Raw genomic sequence first — 25,252 nt, 5'->3', positions numbered from 1 at the left:
CTGTGTGATTCCTGAACCTAATGGTGCCAGGTAACCTAATGATTTTGGTTCTAAACATCCTCACAAGATATTATAAACATTACAGTTATTTGTAATGTATTGTACATGCTGTAGCTGGGTAGAGGGGTCATTCCTGCAACCCTTCCACCAGGGATGGGGGACACTCAGGGCCGGATTAAAAGAATGGAGGCCCCTAGGCTAAGGGGGCCTCTATTTTCCCATGAGGCCCCCCTATAAGCCACCACCCGTAAGGTTCCCCCTGTTAGCCCCCCCAAGAGCTTATCTACTTCTCCTGTCACTGTAGTCCTTCCGCGGTGTGCTGTAAGCTCCTTATTGAGGAGATCTCGTGACACTCTTACGAGATCTTCTCCGTAAGGAGATTACTGAGTGCCGCAGAAGGACTACAGTGACAGGCTCAGCAGCATTGATCAAGCCGGGGGCGCCCCCCAAGATCAATAATGCTTTCAAGAGCCCCCTGGATGCCCGAGGTCCCTGGGCTGTAGCCCAGTTAGACCTTGGGTTAATCTGGCCCTGGGGACACTCCCCAGTACCATTGTGAGCATGGGAACCAGAGTGGCATTATAACATAAGAGAAGCTCCGATCCCCACTGAACCTCCCGGGTGAGTGAAATAACCATTTGCTTTTATTATACAACAAATTGCCTCATCAGATTCCGACCACATAGGATCTGAAGAGGCAACCTCCTGGGGCACTAAATTCTTGTCTCATCCGAATGTCTGCATTCACAAAAAGCTTCCTATTGGTCTGCATTGCCATCCATCCCCGATTCCCTAGGCTATGGCTTTTGCTAAAGCTGCTGATGCAGTCTTGAAGGAGGTCTCCAAAAAGTTGTTTCACTGGGGCTGAATTTCCTCTCAGCTGCTTTGAATAGGAGTACCCTAATAAAACAGAATAAGCAAATTGTAATGGTGCATATAATGCCAGGTGGTCAGAAATCAAGTTAAGAATTTACATTTTTTCTTATTATAACAAAAATATATCTATTTGTTCTGTACTAGGCAAGAGACAAAATAATATTTTTTAATAAATAACACTTGTCACTTAAATAGTAGCTCAAATCAGTAGATAAATCAGAAACTACAAAGATCATTTTCTCATTATTAAAATGGATATAAATGTTTATTTAAAAAATGTCTCCAAATATCGGTAGTGGACGCTCCTATCCTCCTGCATCTCAGACCATCCACGTAGTGTTCCCACAACTACACTGCACCCAGAGCCTATAATCATATGCAAATCTTTGTTTTTATTTTTAGATACGATATTTACTTCTGAAGAGTCTGTGAATATTATGCAGAAAATAGGAGACACATTTTAATGGAGTATTCTGGCAATCAGGTCCATCTACTGTATCCTTATTTCTCCTACTGGGTCTCAGTAGTGCCAGGGTGGGTATACAAAGTTTACCATGAGCGATGTATCAGCAGAGGCCTGGGTCATGCTCTAATAACCCAAAAACCCCAGTGGATCGAGCATTGGTTCACAGTGAATTTTTCAAAAGTCCTTTCTCCTTTTGGAGATGTTCATTTAAACATTTATTTCCCTGAGAGCATTGCCTTACAGTCTCCCTATCATTAGTTATTGTTCTAGTAAGTTCACAACCAAAGTAGAACATTTAACCGAGACTTCAACAGTCTAATCCTATCTAAGTAACTAGTTCTGTACAATGTGCTGCTTCTGTATTCTATGTCTTTAGAGCAGCCTGTAGGAAAATATTACAAATACTGGTCACTTTCACTCTTGAATCTCGCCCACCCAACTGAAACTCATATTTGAAGGTGTTGGAGAAACGAAACTGTTTTCAAAGAAACATATATACATGGCTGCTCATGGGCTCAGTGATACAGAGTAACTGGTTTCTTTCCTGTTGTTCTCTGTATTTACTTCCTCTTATGATGTTTCATTTAGGAGATAACTGCTGATGATTAATGTCCTGAGCATTCATGGCTGTGGTCTATGCCGATCTGAGGTTTGTGAGATCCTCACCTCAAACAGGTCAGTATCTCATTAAGAAAACTAACTTCCACCGCTAATGATTAGCAGGAATCAGTAAATAGTGATGTAGTTTCTCTACAAATGTTAGTGATGGTGTTTTAACCCTGGGAGTGTGGAGGAAAGATTGGTGTTGTGAGGTAGTCAACTCCATAGCTATGAAGCTGCTCGGTAAACTAGACATGAGTGAGATGTGATCTGTGAGGAGAACAGAGCTTAATGTCCTTGTTTGAGCTAAAGCAGAAAGTTGGGGAGTATTTAGGTATGAGAATATAAACATTTGTGTAAGCAAAAATAATTTTCTGGATCATTACTTAGATACCTTATTTTGGGCAGGTTTGAATACCCATCTCTACTTGGCTACCATGAGAAGAGAGCTTTGCTCCACTCCTGGATCATTAAGTAATGAGAGGAGCCTGGGCAGAGCTGGAAGTAACCCTGTAAAATCACTAATGCAGACTCCTTTTATTGCTCTTATTGGACTATGTAAGATCAAGGACTTTAATCACCATTAGCCATGGATTACATCTGATAAGACTGAGAACATGGGTGTCAATTGAAATTGTTTAGGCAACCTGTGACTCTCCAGCTTTTCACGGACCTTTAATGGAAATCCCAGAATGTATTTGTAAAGTTGCACAACAGCCAGAGAAAGCCATTGGTTATCTAAGCCTAACAATCCCCCAAAATGACAGAGGTAAAGATGAACTTTGGAGGTGGCACGCATACCCCACCCGACACCAGAGGGGGCAGGTGAGGTCCCCAGCCTTGGATTGTGCGAATTACTCCAAATACCCTACATTAGAGGGGGTGGGTAAGGTCCCTAATGCACGCCATTAGTTTTACTTGTCCCTCAATGCCACTAAAGAAGAGGGTGGGTGGTGGAAGTAGTTTATCTACATGCCCTGGCTCCCATTACCCAGGGATAACTAAGCAGTGGGTAGCTAAGAGTTATCATTTATATATGGGGTGGGGAGCAGGGAGAGTCCCTTCATGAATAAGACCAAAGGGATCCTGTGTTTTATTTTATTAAAAAAATTATTTTTGTTTTCAGTCTGTAGAGAGTTTTCATTCTTATACACACAAACTATGTTTATTTGCAGATGATGTATTCTTATTTGTTACCAGTCCGGAGACCTCGCTGTCTGCCTTGAAATGTATCTTAGACTATTATAGCTCAGCCTCGTTTTATAAATTGAATATCACTAAATCTGAGGCCCTTCCTATTAATATACCGCAGTCCTCATTATCGCTCTTGCAAAAGAAATTTCCATTTGTCTGGGTGAAGGACTCCCTGTCACATTTAGGTATACACATTCCTACTACTCTATCTACGGTATTTGAAACCACTTTCACCCTGATTTTTCTACATCTTTCCACCCTAACCAAGACTTGGCTTAACTTCGAGGTCTCCTGGCTGGTCGTATAGCTGTTTTTAAGATGATGTTATTACCCAAACTAATGCATATTTTTCATACTATTCCTTATTTCGTACCTAAACGATTGATGGCGCGCTTTCATACGCTAATGATGACATATGTGAGGAGGCAGAAACGCCCCCTTCTCTCCCATAAATGTATGGCCTTATCTAAACAACGTGGGGGATTGATGCTTCCTAACTTAACTTACTAACAATAGGCTTGCATATTGAGCCATCTGCAGGATTTGGTACTTCCTCATACCTCTAAGCCATAGGTGGCTATAGAAAGAGCCATGTGCCCTAGCTATCCTTTGCTGGACCTTCTCTGGACTCCCAGGTCTGCCCGCCCTTCTGCTGTATACAAATTATGGTCCGTCTCAGATGCCATGCAGGTGTGGGTTAGGATTATTGGGATGCATATCGATTTTGCACTTTCATCTCACAATCTTTCCCTTCAAGCAGTATGTCAACTTATCTCAGATTTAAATCTTGCAGTTTGGAAAGATAGAAGGATTTCTTCCTTATCAGACTTGTTTGCCCAGGACCTTTTCTCTTCTCCAGGATCACTATAGCTTGCCATCCTCGGAAACATATAGGTACTTGCAACTCAGACACTGAGTTAGAACTGTCTCTAAGACGCCCTAGTCCCTCATCTCACTCCCATCGCCATCGATATTTTTCATGCCTTCTGGTCATGTCCGGTGCTTCAGCCTCTGTGGAGCAAGGAATTTTCCTTGATTTCTACTGTCTTGAACACCCCTGTTGCTCCAGACCCAGCCCTAGCTCTTCCTCATGTATACCCGACCTCCGCTCAAAACAGGATCGCTACATCCTGGGTCACATATTGATAGCTGCTGGAGCAACAATAGCACAAAATTGGAAGTCTCATGCTTCCCCTACCATTACCCGAATCATCTCTAAGATGCAGTCCTGCTTTGAGATGGAAACAACAGATATGCCCTATTCCTCATCTGCATCAGCTCCCATCATGAGATGGTTTAGGTGGCAGGAATACTTCACAGAGGGTCCAGGGACTCCCCAGGATACCCCCGATTATCCACTCACTCTCCAGCGGCCCTTATAGAGTCCCCTCAGCCCACTGAACAGTCCTCATCCCCCGGTATCCCTCTCATGTTGGAAGCGTGTTCAGACAGCCAAATTGAGGGCTAAGATGTCTTGTATTTCTATATTCTTAAATGTATATTGTTGATATTACGAGCCTTATCTTAACTGAGTGACTCCCTTCCCCCTGCATGGGGATTCCTTGTGTGTTTCCCTTTGTGTGTCCTTTCCCCTTTCCCTTTTTTTTTCTGTACCCCATATACTTTTGAAAATGTTGAATAAAAATATCGATGCAAAAAAAAAAGATTACTGAATTGCCCCGTCCCACTCTACCCTCATAGTGACAGGTTACACAGTGGTGCTGATCCTACGAGCCTTCAATCTTAACTTACATTTCTCAAAATTGGGAAGTTGCACTATCTAGATTATTCTGGGCACATTACAAACCCCATCATGACATTTATCTATGGATCTGGTGTGTGTGAGAGCGGGGTGAGTGCCAGGAGTACCGCTAGTAAATGTTAGATTACACAGAGCATTATTTCCTCTTTCTGAGTCCTATGGTCTAACAATCCTGCTGCATAAACATGTTCTGTTCCCCACAACAGAAAGAACAAGTGAAAAACTGACTTTCTCTGAATGTGCAGTGTTATTTTGATGATTAAGTTCGCTGAACACCAAAGTGCTCTACATATTGTTTTATAGTTCTTAAAGTAGATTATAAAGATACAACAATCTAATATCTCTCTGTATTGCAACTGTGATCACTTCTCTGACATTGTAGATGTAACACAAGTCCATTCTTATGACGATTGGGACATAACATATGAAAATGTCACCAGTTTGCGAGAAAATGAAGAAAGAGAGGATGATACGCCATCCAAAACAAAGGGTCTGCGAGGTAAAGTTCAAATTCACAGTATTCAATTGTCATCCTTACATATTTATAGCACCAACATATTCCAGAGCGCCTTACAGCCAGATAACTTCGTACAACAGGTACCCAGGCCAGATGGGAAACCAGGGCACCAGTTGTGTTAAGCAATAATTAGAGTAAGAGGAAGAGGAGATGAAGAGGATGTAGTAGTTCATAACTTCTACTTCTTACACTACTGTGGGCGTAAAGCTATAGTACTAACCTGTGGGACTCCATAGAATATCCTCCATAAGATGGGTAAGAAGAGTGTATGGCATATGGATCCAAGCCTGGTCACCAGCAGTAGACTGTAAAGGTTCTGGAATGTGCAGCAGATCTGTTTTTCCTCTATATTTGCTTTGATATTTATATACACACACTATATATATATATATATATATATATATATATACATTTATATACATGTACATATACACTAAGAAATACAAGTTCTGATGTAAGGAGCTGGGTGGATCCTGAATAACTGTGATCTACCACTTGTGAGCTCTTAGGGTAGACAGTACTTAATTTTCCAGCTCAGCAGCAGATCACTCATCTTTTTTGCATTCCGGAGCATTGTATATTATAAAAACACTAAATTAATGCAGTATAAACCATACTTACCAACTTTTGAAATTAGTTTTCCGGGAGCCTGCCGGGGGAGGTGGGGTGATGGGGGGCGGGGCTCCAAAAATCTCGTCATTTTGAACACGCCCCCCTGACATAATGACGCAAACACCCCATTTTACAGCAGGGGGCGGGGCCAAACGCCACGATTCCTATTGAATCGCGGCGTTTAGGAAGTGGGCAGATTGTGAAGTGGGCAGATCCGGGAGATTGTCACACTCTCACGGGAGTCCATGAGACTCTCGCAAAATGCAGGAGTCTCCCGGACATTCCGGGAGAGTTGGCAAGTATGGTATAAAGTTCCCTGAAATTCCCAGGATAGTCTCACAGATCCAAGACCAACCTTACACACAGCACTGAGACATGGAAACCATCAAACTCAGGCTAATGATTGCAATAAAAACATATTTATTTACCTGCCCTGCTTAAACTTCCCTAGAGGCCTGAAACACTGGGCCTGCTGCAGCATCCGGTGCTGGGGGGTTATCTCTATATATCTAACATCTGTCTCTCACACTACCATGTGACCTATGTATGGGCTTCTGGGAGTTGTAGTACTTCTGATATTATGTAAAGAGGGTGACTCCCAGATAGTGAGGAGCCTGGACTTGTAGCAATCTTGTCAGATACATCCATGCCATTGGTCTTGTTCTGTTTCTATGTAAAATGTGTTTTTTGTTTGATCTGTTATAATAATTAGTGGTGCTTTGTGAACAGCTGATGATGTAGATTGTTCCACAGTGACAAAAGCAATCTCCCCAGCCCTACAAACATGGACACATAAACATGTAAGTCGGGGGGGAGGACCAAGGCAACACAACCAATACAGGCAAACAGGAGCAGGCGGCAGAAGTAGAACTGTCTAAATGTACAATAACAACCGGAAATCCCCAATAGAAATGGTCAAAATTGTTTCAAAATGGTTCTTACAGCAGTTCTAGTTTGAGAGAAATTCTTTTTTGATAGAGTAAGAAATTTTAGCTACTTTTAAACAAGACAGATGATTCCAGTCATTTTCCATTTCACCATATTTGAGACAGTTCCGCAATGTTCAAGCTCAAATGAATGATGAACTTAAACACAGTAATGTTCTCTGTTTACATTTAAAAATTAAAAAAACATTATAAAATGTCTACAATTTTAGCGGCCAACTGAAACTTTGAATGAGGAACTCAGATACCAGGATATTGGCAGCGGCTGTTTAACCAATTAAAACTGGCTCAAATCACAATCGTAGCATGAAGACATGTGATCAAATTTCAAAGCAGTAAAAAATATTTCAGCACCTTAAATGGCTACTCACCTACAGCAATCATCCCTGACCAGGGGCACACAATGTACTGCACACACGTACAGTAACAATATTGTACTATTTGTATAAGGATATACGCTATAAGGATATACGCTCTCTGCTTTTCTTACAGGTGTATTTGATCGTTTCGCTCAGTACATCACTATAATACTATCCCTCATCTTTCTCATTGCCCTGACTGCCATCATCGGACTGTCAATATGCTGTGAGTATAACCCACATTTATTGTCAAAAGATCTGTGTTGCCATAGAAAAGTGTTTCTTGTATAGAATAAAAATAGTAATAACACAACTGTAATAGTAATAACATAGCATTTATTACAGGACTAGTTATTACTTTGTTTTACACGGTATATAAATCACTAAACAATACTGGTATTTATATGTTCATTTAATAGAGACGTGATGGTTTCCTATCTTGCAGTCCACTTTCTAGCAGCACAGACACAAACCTGTAAAACAATTATAACATGTTCCCCATATTTCTCATATTATCTGCTCTGCTGACTGTGTCTAAGCAACTCTGAAGTGCACAGAGTCTTCCCTGGATCATAAACCCCTTATATATTATCCCCCAAATCATGACTCCCTGTACTGATTCTCCCACAGATCATGGTGACCCTGTCATTGAATTGATCATAACCCCCAAAATGAATATTCCATAGATCACGATGACCCACTTGAATTGATTATCCATCACCATCACCATTTATTTATATAGCGCCACTAATTCTGCAGCGCTGTACAGAGAACTCACTCACATCAGTCCCTGCTCCAATGGGGCTTACAGTCGAAATTCCCTAACACACACACACAGACACACACACACACACACAGACTAGGATCAATTTGTTAGCAGCCAATTAACCTACCAGTATGTTTTTGGAGTGTGGGAGGAAACCAGAGCACCCGAAGGAAACCCACGCAAACACAGGGAGAACATACAAACTCCTCACAGATAAGGCCATGATCGGGAATTAAGCTCATGACCCCAGTGCTGTAAGGCAGAAGTGCTAACCACTAGGCCACCGTGCTGCCCATATCCTCCATATAATGATACTTCCAAGTTAGTCTTCCTTAGATCTCCTGCACTGATCCTCTCCAGACATTCTCTGTGGCTTCCTGCATGGTGTGGTGGCTACCAGGTAAGGAGGATTTGGAGATGCTGCAGCAGTTTAGGAAGAGCTTAACAGGTTCTTAATGTCTTTAATGTCTCATTAACACAAAAAGGTTGTGATCTAAATTAAGTAAGGCCCACGTAAGCCCCATTTTCAACATTACTTAAAATTTTATTGACTATAATGGTAAGAGGATACAAATGATATTCAAATATAAGTGCTAATACATTGGTGGCTATTCTCTAAGCTCTCTTATACTTAAGGCCAGGACAAAAAGGTCAACAATTTCATTCAGCTGTGTGATGTGGATGGGATAGGACTGGAAAGTCTTTGAGGATAACAGGCGCACCCCAGGAAACTGGAAACCCCCTAAACTTGAATCTCCACCTTCACCTCCAGTATGTAGAGCCCGGTAATTGACCTCACCAGAGGTTGTTCTGTAGTCCAGCAGCCCCAGTGACATGATGGGGCTGACTGAAGAAGGCAGAAGGGACGTGTAGCCATTACTGCTCCTCTAGTAACTTCACCTTCTGGCAGGGACATCCTTTCCTCTGTATCACAACCTAGATAAAGACGGCAGAATGTGGCTAGTTAAAATAACATGGATCCCACCCTCAAATCTACTCAGGTGAGTGCTTCGATTTCACTTTTTCCCCAGCCACCACTGACTTTCCTCTCCCCCATGTATGTGTGATTTATGTATGTCTCTTGCTCTCCTTCTTATATCTTTATCAACTGTTATCCCTTAGTGTTTCTCTCTCCAATTTTGTAGATGTACCTCTCCCTTACACCTTCTGTCATGTCTGTTTTTCTCTGCCCCTATTGTGTTTGAGTGTGAGGGAAAAAAATAGTTATGAAAACTTCCATACATTAAAAAATGCTTTTTACAAATAATAAAGTATGTGTTATTGAGTTTTATTCGAGTTATTGAGTAATTTAATGTTCTCAGAGGCACACCATGAAGGCCCAAGTTGTCTTGAGATGATGGGTTGTGATGGACAAAGCTTAAGTTGAAGGGTTGAAAGGTAGAATTGTGAGGGATAAGCTGAAGTCAATAAACAGCAAATAAAACAGGACTCTTGAAGCATCAACAAAGAAGCAGAAAGATTTAGAGGAGTGAAGGCCTGATAAAGGCTGAATATAGGTGCGGTCTCTAAGTCCTATTTGACATGACCTTTAGCAACATGCTGATTGCAGTAAGTGAAAAAGAATGTGTAGTCAGTGCAGACTGCACAGCCAGCTGTCATCTGTATCTGGTGTAGCGGCAGATCCTCACAAGAACAACTAAGATTAAAAATTATATAGTTTTCAGACACCTATTATCTTCTTAAAATGACTCACTCTATAGATGCCAAACAATAATGTAACAGAAGAATATAACATGATAGTGAGAGTGAATTTAGAGCAACAAATCTACTGTATCAGAACAGCAAGACGTTATGGTAAGACTGACAGTAGTGTCAGGTTCCTTCCATCAAGGACATTTTAAAAGGTCATATATAATCTCAACCAGCTGGCTTCATGTGAAGATATGATCATATTGGAAATAGGTAAAATAGATCGATAGGTCAGTCATTTGACATTGACTTCATTTTTAAAGATAGGTTATTGGTTGACCATTGATTTGGGAACAATAGATTACATCTCCATTTATTAAAATTTACTTGTGTCATTTAATATACAGACCTTTAGTACTGGAATCTACATATATGGTCATGGGTTATACTCCAAATCCTCTTCCAAATATGCTCCAGAAAGATATATATTCTACACAATAGGAAAGATCCATATAGATCAACTGACATCTGAGTCTTGTGAGCTCTCCGTATGAGTACAGTGTTTGACAAAGAAGCGTCTGTGTGAGACGCTCACTTGGTAACTGTGACACGGGTTATATAAGGATATATCTACGTACTGCTTGTACAACTTCATTTCTAAAATCGTTAAGGAATATAAATGACGACAACTGCCATATTTTGCGTTAAATTGCACCGCGCATGACGAGAAACGGACTGTGCACCAGTGAACGTAATTACTTCCAATTCATCTTCTTACACAAAGGTCACTTCTTACAACCTATGACTTCATTGGCAGAATGGGGAGGGGAATGGGCGTATGCATGTTGTCAATGTAAAGTAAGAGCGTGCCAAGCTTGAGCACACGTTCAACATCAAACTTTGGGCATTTATCAGGTACGTGATTTTCAGCTGTATCACTTGCACCAGCTACAGGTCTAGTCTAGTGCCAAGTACTAGTGATGACGGCTGAGTATGCAGCTATAACATGTGTTTGCAATCAGGAGCAACTGTAAAAATCTATTTAATGTACAGTAGACATTCATATACAAGTGTCACCAAAACTTTCATCCATTCTCTGATCATCTCCCACCTGGATTACTACAACATCCTTGTCACACATTGGGGTCTTAGCCGCACTTACCACATCTGTCTCTGTCATATCATGGCTACCCGAGTCCCTCCTGGTCGCCTGCAGCATTATTGTCCTGTCCTTCACATCTTCATTTGCAAACAAACACACACTGTTTGTTTCCAGTTCCATGTATCTGTCTGTGGGTTCCAGGTCTGTGGCTGCGCGCAGTCCTGGGTTCGCCATTCCGTGTAACGATTCTGAGTACTGAGTCCCTGTCTCCAGTTCATTCCATTCTGAGTTTCTGTGTGCTTACTTTCTGAGTTCTTATTAGTGGGTTCCAGTCCTGTGTACCTGGTTACAGGTGCCGGGATTGAGTTAGCACTAACAGTTCCAGTCAGTTATTCCCCTGGATTCCAGTTCCGTACTCAGGCACAGACTCCGGTTCGAGGCTCCTATACTGCTTGTTCTTCTCAGAGTATTTTAGATGAGCAGAGAGATAATCAAGGCCTCCAGGCTCCGTTTTAGTCCTGCTTCAGCTAGACCCAGGGGTCTCGAATAGGATTGAGAAATACAGACAACCGTGACAGTTCTCCTCACTGACCTCTCCCGCTCCCATCTTGCTGCTCTTCAGTCCATACTCAATGCTGCTGCCCATCTAATCTTCCTCTCTTGCTGGTCTACATCTGCCTCCACTCTCTGTCAAGCCCTTTACTGACACCCCTTCCACTATAGAATCCTCTCTAAACTCTCCCTCACCTACAAAGCTCTCTCTAACTCCACTGTTCCCTACGTCTCCAACCTCCATTCCTATTCCCTCTATGATCTGCCAACAACTGCCGCCTCACCTCCCATCTGGTTGACGCGTCTCATTTCTGCATACAAGATTTCCCCTGTGCTCTGGAACAATCTCCCATGTTCTATCAGACTATCCACTAGCCTACAAATCTTCAAAGGATCCCTCAAAATCCACCTGTTTGGGAAAGCCTACCCTTCCTCTGTCTAATCTCTTCTGGCCCCTCCTCAACCCACCACTTCTTGATCCTTCTTCACTCACGATAGTACATATCTCCCTCTTTCCTCCTCTGCTCCCCATACTAACGTCTTGCTCATCTCTCCCTCCCGAGTACTAATCTCCTCACCCTGACACCCCTCTTGTTTCCTGTCAGTCTGCCCTTTCCCTTTAGATTGTAAGCTCCTTCATGCAGGGCCCTCTTTTCCACATGTCCGCCTCCTGGTCACCCCTGCCTTCCGCTCCCCAGCTTTATTTTGCACCTCAACAATAGACCCCAGCCTGTAGTTCTCCTCTTCTCTCTTTCCTTCCTTTCTCCATCATTGCTCTGTTCCCGTTAGTTGCGCCACACTGTTGGCCACAGGGTCAATCCCCACCTCTCCTCCTTCCATTTCATAACTTCTATATGTTCTAGTATTACTTGTTCCACTTTGTCTTGTTCACCTGTTCTCAGTTGCGTTGGTTTTCTTTTATTGTACTCTGCTTTTGTTTTTGTACTTCCCTGAATGCAGTGTTTTGACCATGCTCTATGTACGGACCCTTTGTGGTCCATATAAATAAAAGAGAATAGTAATAATAAATTCCTAACATCCTAAAAAAAATTATTTTATATGAAAAAAGTTTTGTTTTTTTGTTTTTTCATTAATGAATATATTATTAGCAAGAGAGAATAATTGAAAATTTTCTTTTTTCTGTGCATTCTGTTGGGTCTTTATATTCCACAAGTGTATTATATGTATCCAGCAGTGTATTGTGTCTGTCTCAATACGACAAGTACAGTGTATGCAGAGCGGACCTAGACCTGTATTCAACAAGAGGTTTTTCCTCAGATTCACATCTAGTTGAATATGGACGAGCGTAGACCCGAACTGTATGTGCTTTAAAAAAACAACACAAAATATGTTCATTTTATGTGCCTTAAAAAATCAGGATGTGTATGTGAATGTGAGTAGCTTTAGTTATTCAGATTTGCACGATATATAAGGGTGCCCTAAAGTAACTATAAATAATTCTGTCTTCACTCGGAGCCTCCTTTCTATTAAAATAGATCATTGGGTAAAATATGTATGTGTGTGTGTGTGTGTGTGTGTGTATGTGTGTGTGTATATGTGTGTATGTGTGTGTGTGTATGTGTGTGTGTATGTTTATGTGTATGTGTATGTGTATGTGTATGTGTATGTGTATGTGTGTGTGTGTGTGTGTGTGTGTTTGTGTGTGTGTATGTGTGTGTGTGTGTGTGTGTGTGTGTGTGTGTGTGTGTGTGTGTGTGTGTGTGTGTGGATAATGATCCTTTATTGCGTAAATGGCTGTGGAGAGCTGGGACGTGAGACAGAGACTGCAGCTATCCTATGAGATTGCTTTAGGGTTTGCAGAGCAGCCTCTGCTAGAATTATCCGAATGATCATAATGGTCTTAAAACATAATCCTCAGATAGGACTGAGCAGGATTCTGGTGTTTGTGACATAACTCTCTACATGAATGCATTAATAATTCTCACTCGTTGCTCCTCGGCTCCTGGTAATTGGGGTCTTAATATAAATGTAACTTACGATGGGTCTTAGAAGATGTCAAAAGTTTTACAGCACCAGAAAAGTCCTGTGGAAAGTTTGATTTTGGTTCATAGAGGGAGGTACAGCTTGGTGTGAAGTGTGTTCCTGAGCAGATACTCTGGTAGAAAACTCTTCAATTAGTCGGCAAATATTGTGGTTAAATTCAGATCTAAATCTGAATTACAGACAAGTAACCAGTCTGGTGAGACCTAGAACGGACACTCTGGCAACGCCAAGATTGGATTTATCTTTCATACACCTCAAACTTTGGTCAAAGCTTTGTTAAATATATAATTAGGTGAAATTAATTATTACTGTTATGAATATAATCCTCTAGCAGCAATGATTTGTTTTGATGCAACTATCACGACTTATTAAATTAGTCTCTAGTCCATTGACAGAGATGTCATGATTTGATTGGTTAGAGCATGTAAAGAGAGATCAGGAGCTGTAAGAAGAGTTGTGTAGGGGGACATGAGACAGATCTAAAACTGACTGTGATGTCATTTTATGGTTTGGGGGTAAAACCTAAACCAATTATCAACAGCGCATCAGCATTAGCAGTCACTTAAATGTAGGAGAACCGAGTGGCACAGTGGTTAGCATTGCTGCCTCACAGCATGCGGTAATGAATTAGATTCCCATCATGGCTATATCTGTGTGGAGTTTGTATGTTCTCCCCGTGTTTTTGTGGGTTTCCTTCCGACACTTTGTTTCCTCACAGACCCCAAAACACATAAATAGCAGGTTAATCGGCTGCTGACCCTAATGTGTGTGTGTGTTAGGTTATCTTGACTGTAAGCTCCAATGGAGCAGAGACTGTTGTGTTACAATTCGTCTATGTGCGGCGCTGCATCATATGGTGGTGCTATATAAATAATAATAATAATAATAATGTCCATAAATAGCATGTACAATACAACATGCTATACAATGATGTGACCTCTGTACCATTAGTCCATGCATTACCATGTAGAGTCAGCATTCAGAGACATAATAAACTGCTGGCAAGGGACATTTATAAAAATAGATTGTGAAATGATTATTTTTCAACAATAGCCCTCTGTAGATATTAGCATAGTGCATTGTGCAGTTTTCTGCTGCCCCTTGGTTTTGGAGAAGGGTCAGGGTTTAAAAGATGAGTAACAGTTGCCAAAGACTTGCACTTGTTGAGGGTAAACCTGGAATAGAACAACACAACATCCCATCTGGAGAACAGTAATAAAAGCTGAATGTACAGTAGGTGATGGGTCTTTCTGTATTTTGTAGCCCATATTTTTTTGTATTGTTTTACTGTGCACGTTACTTCTTAAACGGACCTCCATGCAGCGCCGGTGCTAGGGTCCTTGGCGCCCTAGGCACAGTGTGAAAATCGGCGCCCCCCCCCCTTTAAAAATCGGCGCTGCGCTTCCCTCCCCTCAGCTCCCTATGTCTTTCTTTAACTTATCTGCATGAAGCTGCTCCTCTCGGCTCTGTCTTCTCCCCTCCACTCACAGACACTGTCGGGCCGTGATGATGACATCATCACGGCCTGTCACTGTCAGTGAGCGGAGGGGAGAAGACAGAGCAGAGAGCAGCAGCTTCATGCAGGTAAGATTCATAGCCCCTTCCCTCCTCTCCTCCCCGTGGATTTCCGTTTTAAATTAAATTAGTCATTTTTTTTTAATTTCGAGGCGCCCTGCAGAGCCCGGCGCCCTAGGCAATTGCCTAACCTTGCCTAATGGGAGCGCCAGGCCTGCCTCCATGGGTGTAAGAAGGGTTAAGGCCATAATAACCTCAAGCATAAAGTATGCGCTCACTAAATGTTCTTCAGGGAAAAATATCCTCTGCCTTCTGGACGTTTAATAAGTAGATTACAGTATACCAGGTACCTGCATACTGCTATAATAAACATTTACATGAATCAGTCTAGTGAAGGTTAGACTATTGAAAGCATTAGAGCTTGGGTCAGTCTCTATGTTGTAATACAAGGACTTGATGCTAGAAAGGGTTTGTAGGGATGTAGACTATAGAGATTGATCTCTGTTCTGCTATTAATATTGAGACACTGTCCCATGTTATCTGACCCCCTTGCTGGATACCTCTATTTTATTACTGATACCTGTCATTGTTTTTCTGTATATAACAGTATCACAGTTGTCCCACAACAAACAAGAAACAGCCGCCAGATTAGAACAACTACGAGGAAGACATGAAGATCTGAATTCCAGTTTAATCAACAACATCCTCATGAAAGACGCAGCAGCTCAGTTGCTTGAGAAGGTCCTGAGTCAGACCAGGGCGGAACTAGAACAGACCAAGAAATCCCTGGATAAGATCCAAGAACAGTGGAGAACGACCAACCAGCAGCTGCAGAAAACTATACAGGAGAAAGAAGATAGTGAGTCCTCTTCAAAAAGACTTCAAGACAATCTTCGGAGCACAGAAAACAAGCTGCAAGTGAAACAGAATGAGCTTACAAGGTAAGTAACATCCTCTTGTCTTAATATTTGTGGAATATTTGTATATTAATATTTGTACATTAGATTTGTGGAAAGGCCACATAGGCCTGGACCTAGGATGCACAGATGCAGGAGTCTAACTGGAACAATGGTCTTCAAGGATTCCAGCAATGGAATAATGGACATCAAAGTTGAGGTCGTGGCCTCCAGAACTATGAAGCAGCTTCTTAGCTGCACATTAGCTCAGCCCTGTACCCTACTCCCATACAATCTTATTCTCAAAGCACCGATAATGTGTGGAAACTGTTGGCAATTGGCACAGTACCATTGAGGCGGCCATCACAACAAAAGAAGGCTATATGAAGGATCTACTGGATTATCATCTATATTCAGCTGCTAGACCCAGTGATCTCACCTGTCATTGCTGCACATCCAGTCACATCTCTGACATCACTCCACCCTGCACCTACTCAATTTATCTTCTATCCATCCTGCTCACTTTCATCACATTTTTGTTCAAACTCTTCTTCTCTGTCCCTCATCCTGTTTCTCTCCTCATTTATTATATAATACTTCTCTCCTTGCTAGTCTGCACCCATGAATTGTTTAGTTCCCTGCACCGACCATACTCACCAGCCGACATAATGAGAAGCAAACCTCACACTCACAAAACATCCTTGCAAATCCTTTTCCTCACCCTGTTCTTAGTCATGGCTGCTGGTAACATCTCACCCAACCCTGGCCCCCGAGCTATCCCCATTCCCCACTCTCCCACATTCATCACTGCATCTCAAAGCTTCCCATACACCTCACACCTCCAATCCCTACAAACGTCTTTCTCTTACTTCCTCCTTTAATATTTCCCAGTGGACTAAATCTTTCACTTACTGTGATGGAAAATCCTTTGACCTTGTTTCTTTAAAACTGATTTAAGAACATCATACAATTGTACTAAATTCTTATTTAGCGATAATTTAAAATGATCACAGTCACACTATCACCATAGGTAAAACAAGAGGGAATTTAATTATTATGCCTTTATATCAGGGGTCAGTGAACCCTTTTACCTTTTACCCCAAAATATATTTAGATACACCTACGTTACCCCCTTGATTTGAAAGGAAGGAAATCATATATTATTACTTATTGGAATTCAAAACTGTATTGAATCTGTTCAAAATTTCTTTGAAAGCTTCTACTTCAAAACTTCAGGTTTTGGAGAAATGATGTTGCTTTATTTTTGATACGAGAGCATTAATATTGGGGCATTTTGATGTCAGAGCAATTTGGATACAGTCTTCAGCATCCAATCGATTTCTCTGCTTTGTTTTTATGTTCGTTACAGTGGAAAATCCTTGTTCGCAAAGGTAGGTTGTCGCAAAAGGCAGCAACTTTTTGACTGCCTCCTCATGTGCAATTTTGAATGACTTTGCAGCTGTTGACATAAAAAATATAACAGATCTGCTTTGATTTCAAATGCAATATGTGCCTCATTATTGCATCAAAGCTCAAGAAGTGCCTCTGCCAACCCCTGAGGCCCTTCTGGTACAGCAGCAATTTCACATTTAAAGGGGTCTACAATCCAACTGACAGCATGTGAATCGGCAGCATTACCCCCAGGAATTTCATTTTTACCCCAGTTAGGGTAATTTACCCCTGTTCCCTGACCACTGCTTTATATGCTCTATACATTTATACATGTATTTCATTTCTATTGTATTTATACCATTTATCTTACCCTGTGCTCCAACCATAAACTTTGGAATCAGTAATTACTTACATCATATATAAGACTATGTAGGGGTAAAGGCAGTATATGTGACCCAAATTCCATATATAAATGAAGACTCCCCAAGACAAGGATACTATACAATCTAATTATGTTTATTTACATCCTACCTACTACAAAACAGCAGCGTGGCTAATGACTTTTTTATAAACTGACAATTTTTGGAACGTCGATTTCACCCTGGATAAAGCAATAGAGCGAAACACGCATCTAGAGTACCCGCCAAGAGGGTGTTATATCAAGATAGTCCAAAATATGAATAGATGTTAATATAACTCATCAAAAACAATGAAAACCTGGGTCGGGGAATGAAGTAGAAATAGTAAATATAAATATAAATATGAATGTGAAAATGATTGAGCATTATACAGAAACAGTGAATTCAGGAAAGATACATTACGTCAGATGAGGAGAGAGCTCTCTATATTCTGCTCAAAACAAATCTCTTAGCCTTATGGTGTATTCCGTATAGACAGAATGTTTCTGGAAAGTTAGTTCCAGGAAGAGCTACCTTATAAGTGAGTATATAATAAATAATTATTACAAGATATTTAATATCCTCACATTTGTTTTATTGCATGTCTCCCTCTTGTGGTGAAACGTGGAAAATGAGGCTCTTAATGTGAATTAGTGTATTGGATTTATCATGCAAAGAGACGATAGAGAGAGATACATAGTTATAAAATGTATTAGTGGAAAGTAACATAACATTAAATGTTAGGATGATAGCAGTGCAATATAATGAATATAGTGAATATTAAACCACCTAAGCTTGTTATAATGATCTGGATATTATGATAACCATAGAGAAAACAAATGTACGATGTGATTAATATATACTAAAATAACACTGTGACATAGTCTAATGGGATGCCCAGTATTGTGAGTATATAGAATAAACTGTCTAACAAGGATGATATGAAAATAAATTGGATGCTAATATCAGGGCTGCCAACAGGAATTCAGGGCCCCGGTACAACAAATTCATGGGGCCCCCCTTATAGTCGAGTACGCTAAAAAAACTGGCGCCGCCACGAGGCGGCGCAAAATTTTTCAGTGGTGTTGTCATGCATTTGGGGGCGTGGCAAATGCGCCATTGTGGCACGGCTAACACATCAAAATCACTAGGCTCTGAATTCGCCAGAGCGTCACATATGTCCAAGCACTCTTGACTTTCAGGACATCTAGCACCACAGTGTAGTATAGAAAGAATGCAGTGTGTACACAAAGAGTTCGGTCTTGGCCTGCACCTTACATTGGGCAGAACACTCACCAATAATTGGCATTGTCCCTACTAGAATCACAACATTTAACATACTGTCCTGCTCTCTCCTACCTGTTCTTCTCACTTTCACCACCTGTGGCTGCAGGTTTCTTTAGTTGCAGCTTGTCTGGATCCTGGAATGCTGGGAGCCCTATTTGGGAAAAAATGGCTACATTTAGATAATTCCAAACAACCCTGGCGTTAAATTAATACCACCAACGATTAATAATTAGGCCTTCCTCCAGCTCCAACATTACAATAATGTGCCCCTTCGCCATCGCCATGCCTTATGATCCCACTGCGCCCTCTATGCTGCTTTTGCCCCCTTCACCTGGCTCCCCTTCATCACACTATACTATGCTGCTACCCCCTTTTTTCAATCCCACTGTGCCATGCCTCCCCCCCTTTTTAACCCCACTGTACCATGCTGCCCCCCTGTTTCTTTAACCCCACTGTGCCATGCTGCCCCGTTTTTAAACCCCACTGTGCCATGCTGCTCCCCTGTTTTTTAAGCCCACTGTGCCATGCTGCCCCATTTTTTAACCCCACTGTGCCATGCCCCCCCTCATTTTTTAACCACTCTGTGCCATGCTGCCCCCCTGTTTATTAACCCCACTGTGCCATGCCCCCCACCCATTTTTTAACCCCACTGTACCATGCTGCCCCCCTGTTTCTTTAACTCCACTGTGCCATGCTGCCCTGTTTTTAAACCCCACTGTGCCATGCTGCTCCCCTGTTTTTTAACCCCACTGTGACATGCTCCCCCCTGGTTTTTTTAGCCCACTGTGCCATGCTGCCCCATTTTTTAACCCCACTGTGCCATGCCCCCCCCATTTTTTAACCACTCTGTGCCATGCTGCTCCCCTGTTTATTAACCCCACTGTTCCATGTTCTCCCCCATTTTTTAACTCCACTGTGCCATGCTGCCTCTCATTTTTTAACCCTACTCTGCCATGCTGTCCCCCGTTTTTTAACCCCATTGTGCCATGCTGCCCCCCTGTTTTTTAACCCCACTGTACCATGCTGCACCATTTTTTAACCCCTCTGTGCCAATCCCCCCTCATTTTTAAACCCCTTGGTGCCATGCCCCCCCTCATTTTTTAACCCCTTTCTGCCATGCCCCCCCACCCATTTTCCTCCCTTTACTTACCTTTATCTTTTCTTCTTTCTTGGTCCTCTCTGCTCCTCTCTGCTTCATTCAGACTGAATGCTGGGTGTGACATGATGACATCACACCCGACATTCAGTCTGAATGGAGCAGAGAGGAGCAGAGAAGAGGGACGCCGGTGCCACGATCACGTGAGTATGTTTAGTATGCTTCCCCCACAAATAACCAAAAAAAATGAAAAATTAGTTTGGAAAAAAATAATAATTTTTTTTTAAAATCGTCGGCGCGAGAGCCCCCGGGCCCAAGTATTTAGTACCCGCTCCCCCCTTCCCTCTCGGCGGCTCTGGATAATATATAGATATCATCACAGATACAAATATTTATACAATCACTGAACGTAATACTGTGATAAGAGTTGAACAGTGATATAAGGACGGACTATCTTCTGATTTTAAGACAATTTTATTTGTTGCACAGGTCAAATATTAAGTTTTCTATATTTCTAAAAGTCAGAAAAGAGATTTATTATCTACAATGAAGACTTTTCCAAGAAATTCCATTAATATTTCATTAACAAAAACTTGAAACATTTCTGGAGTGATATGTAGTCATAAACACATACTCACAATGTAACGATGTGAGTGGTTGTGACGGAAAGAATTTGATAACACTGTAACCAGCCTGTCCCTCGTTTCTCACAAAATGTGGATTATAACATGTACTTTTTATAGCCCTTGCTGAACTGAGTACAACTGTCTAATTACAAGTGGGTAAGTGGACATTGGAGCCATGCCTAGATAAGAGACTTCTTCATTCCATGTTACCCATTGTAAAAACTTGTTGGTTGTTATATCAGTGATGCTGTTATGCAATGTTCTCAAACTGAAGTCATTTGGGTTATGGGTAAAGATCAGGTGGTGTCCAGGATTCAGGTGAAGGGGCTGGAGCTGCATTCATTCTCCCCTCTCCTTTCTCTACAGGAACAAGGAACAGCTGGGGACCCTGTGACATCACAAAGTAGTAAAGGGGGTTAATTTTAGGAGGGGCTGACTGCTACCCTATCTTTGGAGGTGGGGGAGTCCAATTAGTATCCATTGTTCCCCATAGGACTAGTCCAGACGTTTCCAGGACCCACCAATGTTTAAAGAGAGAGAGAGAGAGCCAAGGGTTTGCCCGGAGAGGGGAAATCATTGTGGAAAGTTGAATCTAGATATAAGGAGCCACTTCGGGGGGGAGGATGTTCATTATGTAATTGATGGTTGGAAGCTGGAGGGTGGCTGGGGCTCTACCAGTGAAATACATTAGCAGATCCATGGATCGTCAAGTCTGTACAGCCAGGTGACTGTAACTCCTTAAGCTAGTGGGGTAAGGGACATATGATATGGTAAACCTGCCCGGCATTTATTTACTGTGTGTACATAATATTCTAGTGTTGTTTTTATTACAATAAATGTACTGTTGTACTTTTCTAACTGCATTTGCCTGAGTGACTATACGAATCCTAGAAGGTACTTGGTAGGCTTCCCTGGTCTAGGAAGCCACCCATGGGTGGTCAACCAGAGTGAAGTGGGTAAAATTGGGCCAGAAAACCCGGTATCTTCACAGTGGTAAAGGCTGTTTTCCATTCATCAACCTTCTTAATTATTATAAAGTTATAGGCATACCTCTGGTCATTCTTAGAAAACATTTTGGTGGCCCTAGTTTACACAAACCGCTCAGAAATTAAAACAATTTGGCGCTTGTTTTTAACTGTTATGTTATTTAGCTTGAATTAAAGCTTTAAGGTCGAGTCAACTTTCAACTTCCCGTCAAGTCGCTTGTTAGTGTCCATAGTAATCAAACGCCGCTGAAGGGCAGAAGCACATTGTGGTGTCACGTTACTGTTCCCACCACTACTGACAGCCTGAGAGCAGAGCAGCTTGGCCCATATAAGTTATTCAATCAATTGAGTGACCAAATTGGACAAAAAATTTTTTCATGTAGCACCTTAATGATTGATGGAAGATGGGAGAAACAATTGTTGGATGAGGATAAACTGGGAATATATTGCATATCTCCCAGCTGCCCCACTATCCTGATGGTCCAACTGACCACAAACGCAGGGGTACTTTTGGTTGGGCTAAGTGCAGGTGGAGGACCGCTATCACTTCAGAAGTAATAAATAAATCTCATAAACCCTTGGGGGATGTGACAGGCCAATAATGTGATTGACCATGCCCCCAGAGTGACACAACTGCCCCCTTTTCATGATGCACATGCACACACTGTGCAAGGTGATATCACTATAGAAACTGCTATATAGTCCCATGTAATATAGTTCTATACCATGCATTGATCACTCAACTGCTGAGACAATCAAATATTTTCTAAATATTGATGATTCAAATTAATTCCATATTTTCCATATTTTTACTGGATCTCTTGAGATTTGTTCTCATGAAGCATTACTTTGTCTTTTGACAAGTTTTTCATCCATGTACATAGAACAGCCATGGGGGCAACCTGGTATCTAATGTATCCAAACCTATGCTTAGGCTGATGGAAAGGATAATAGTGTTTAATAGTCTTTAATGATGATTGTGAGATATAAGAACAATGTTATGTTATGGCTTTTCTCTGTTGATGATAATTTGATTATTAGGGAATGGGTCCAACATTCCTTTGAAGAATTTATCCACAAGCTGAATTCAAACAACTTCAATTTGAAACTATCTATTGAGCATTTGTCTCTCCAAGTAGTCGTAGACTGGTGGAGGTACATTGGGCAGAATTATCATTTTTCTTTTTAGACTAGAAACGACTGTAAGGAAGATGTTATGCTTGATATGGATATTTTTCACTAAAAGACAGCTACTAATAGTGTCCTTCAACAGAACAGCTCATATCTTCCATCAATCATCAAAGACATACTATAAGGAGAATTCATAAGAATAATACATAAATGCTGTAACCATAAAGACTTTTTTAGACTGCTAAAGTCAAGATTGTTTTTTTCCTTAGTAATTCAATAATTATATTTTATACAAACAGTACATGTTTATTTTGTTTGCACAGTATATTACTCTAGAGTGATTTCTCATTAATCATTGTCTTTCCTCAAGGTGTGAAAGTAATCTTGGTCGTATCAATTCACAGTCCAGGGAATCCGCGCAAGCACTCAACCAAGTGAGAACATATCTTTCTAATACTCAGAATAAACTGCGTACAACTGAGAATAATTTAAGAAGCAAAGTAACAGAACTCTCTGACACAAAGAGAGACCTCCAGAAAGTCAGCCGTGACCTATCTGAGAGCCGGGAGCTTGAAGAACAACAGAGGAAGAACCTCACTGATCATATACAGAGGCTGAGCGATGCTGAGCAATGTATCCACACCAGCTGTGAGTATGAGGTGTGTGTGTTTGTGTATATGTATATGTGTGTGAGTGTGTGCAAGTGTGTGTATATGTGTGTGTAGAGGTGTGTAAGTTAAGGTAGGTGTACAAGTGTGTGCATGCAGACGTAGATGTGAGAAGGAGAAACAAGCTATCAATTGGCATAAAACTATATTAAACTGTACATAAAAAACACAAAAACATGTGTATCTGCATATATACAAAGCTTGTATGAATGATAAAATAGTATTTTGTTCAAAATAATGCAAAATGATTAAAAACTATTAATAAAAATTGATATAGTATAGAAACTTAAATTATTCGATTCATTTGTGATGTATATACATCAATATACTATGTCCATATATAATGCACATATACATTGAGCCAAAGTATAATAATTCAATATTTGATTGATAACCATATATATAATGATAAAGTTGGATCATTATAAGCATACAAACTTAAATATGAACCTAAGTAACAATTATTTAGTATGGGAGACTATAAGCCAAAATAACTATCAATGTCCAATATAAATGCTGAAAACGAAGTGTCCCGTGTACAGTTGGACACGTGTTCTTTTATTGGCATAAAATACACATTGCCGTACTCCACACATAATAATAATAATATAAGGCGCTTCTACAGATTATCCTGATTCATTGATACATTTTATCAATGAACCTCATTGCTATATTGAAGTTCACGGGGTCCCTGGCCGGGGGTTTAGCCACAACTAACCCATCAGATCGTCTTTCTCACGCTTTGACCAATGAGAACAAATCAATCTGATCACTAGTATGTACTTTTCATCTGTGCAACTGTGCTTTTTAAAAGTATGTAAGAGGAATTTGCTATAACCTGTATTGAGTTGCTGATCATTGAACCATTTTCATAACACTGGCCTGGCACTCATATAGCCTGAATAAGTCCAATAGTTTCTTCCTCACAACTTATCTGATCAGCTGACCAATTAGCACAGATATAACTTGTCCTGATATCAGCATCACTATATCTTAGCATTCAGTTTACGGGGACAGACGCGTGTTCTCTACACTAAGGGCCTGAGTCATTAAGGAGAGCAAAAGCATAAAAAAGGAGTAACTTTGCACCTTGGCAAAACCATGTTGCATTGGATTTTAAAATGTGGGGACAAATTTATAGTTGGGGTAAGACATGTCCTAGATCAATTTTAAATTTCAATGTAAAACTAAAGCTATGAAGTATGTGTGTGCTGCATGAGAAAGCAGCCAGTATTTATCTTATGTGCAATATAATAAACTGATTTGCACCTCTTGATTGTGACATGGTTTGTCCTGAAGAACACTTACTCCTGTTTTTTGCTTTACTCTCCTTAATGACTCAGGGCCTAAGTGTTTTTCTTACAAAGTGTTAGAAAATACAGTTAAACAACACAGTTGAACAAATATAGAACAACGTCTGAAGCCATAGAGAGATCAGCTACATCTGGTGGAACCTGACTACACTTCTTCTATAACTGCAGTGAACATTGCATCTAAGTATTTATTTTATTTCCCTCAGTTTCTAGCCTTTTACTCTTAAATCCCAATGTTTGTAAAATTGCTTTTCTTACTCTTCTTTCATGTCAATATATTTAGGACTATATCATCCCTCACCCATCCCGCAACACACACCTCTGTCCATATCGCCCCTTCATTATTCAACTTACTTCTAGTTAACACTTATTAACATTTTTCCTATTTATATTCACTTACTTTAACAGCCTCACCCTGTCACCAGAAACTAAAAGGACACACATCTTACAAACATATTTCCTACCTTTTTTCCTCCCTGCTTCTATAAGCTGGTGATATATCACCTAATCCAGGTCACCCTCACTACTCCAATACATATA

The 25,252-nt window shown here is 40.9% G+C and overlaps 2 protein-coding genes across 3 annotated transcripts in view; one reads left to right on the top strand and one right to left on the bottom strand.

The window, feature by feature from the left end:
* Positions 1-25,252, bottom strand: part of LOC142102634 (C-type lectin domain family 2 member L-like) — a 120,496-nt gene that overhangs the window by 89,833 nt on the left and 5,411 nt on the right. The window lies entirely within an intron of this gene.
* The window catches only part of LOC142102601 (uncharacterized), a 40,889-nt gene continuing 17,463 nt past the window's right edge, over positions 1,827-25,252 (top strand). Inside the window, exons 1-5 of the mRNA XM_075187347.1 lie at positions 1,827-2,017; positions 5,281-5,397; positions 7,464-7,556; positions 15,527-15,860; positions 23,102-23,379. Coding sequence (XP_075043448.1) covers positions 1,966-2,017; positions 5,281-5,397; positions 7,464-7,556; positions 15,527-15,860; positions 23,102-23,379 — 874 coding nt within the window. The 5' untranslated portion in view covers positions 1,827-1,965. The remainder of the gene's footprint in view (positions 2,018-5,280; positions 5,398-7,463; positions 7,557-15,526; positions 15,861-23,101; positions 23,380-25,252) is intronic.

This window comes from Mixophyes fleayi, chromosome 1 (genome assembly GCF_038048845.1).
Source record: "Mixophyes fleayi isolate aMixFle1 chromosome 1, aMixFle1.hap1, whole genome shotgun sequence".
Classification (NCBI taxonomy): Eukaryota; Metazoa; Chordata; class Amphibia; order Anura; family Limnodynastidae; genus Mixophyes; species Mixophyes fleayi.
Note: the sequence above shows the minus strand (reverse complement) of the source record. Positions and strands in the feature narration are given on the sequence as shown.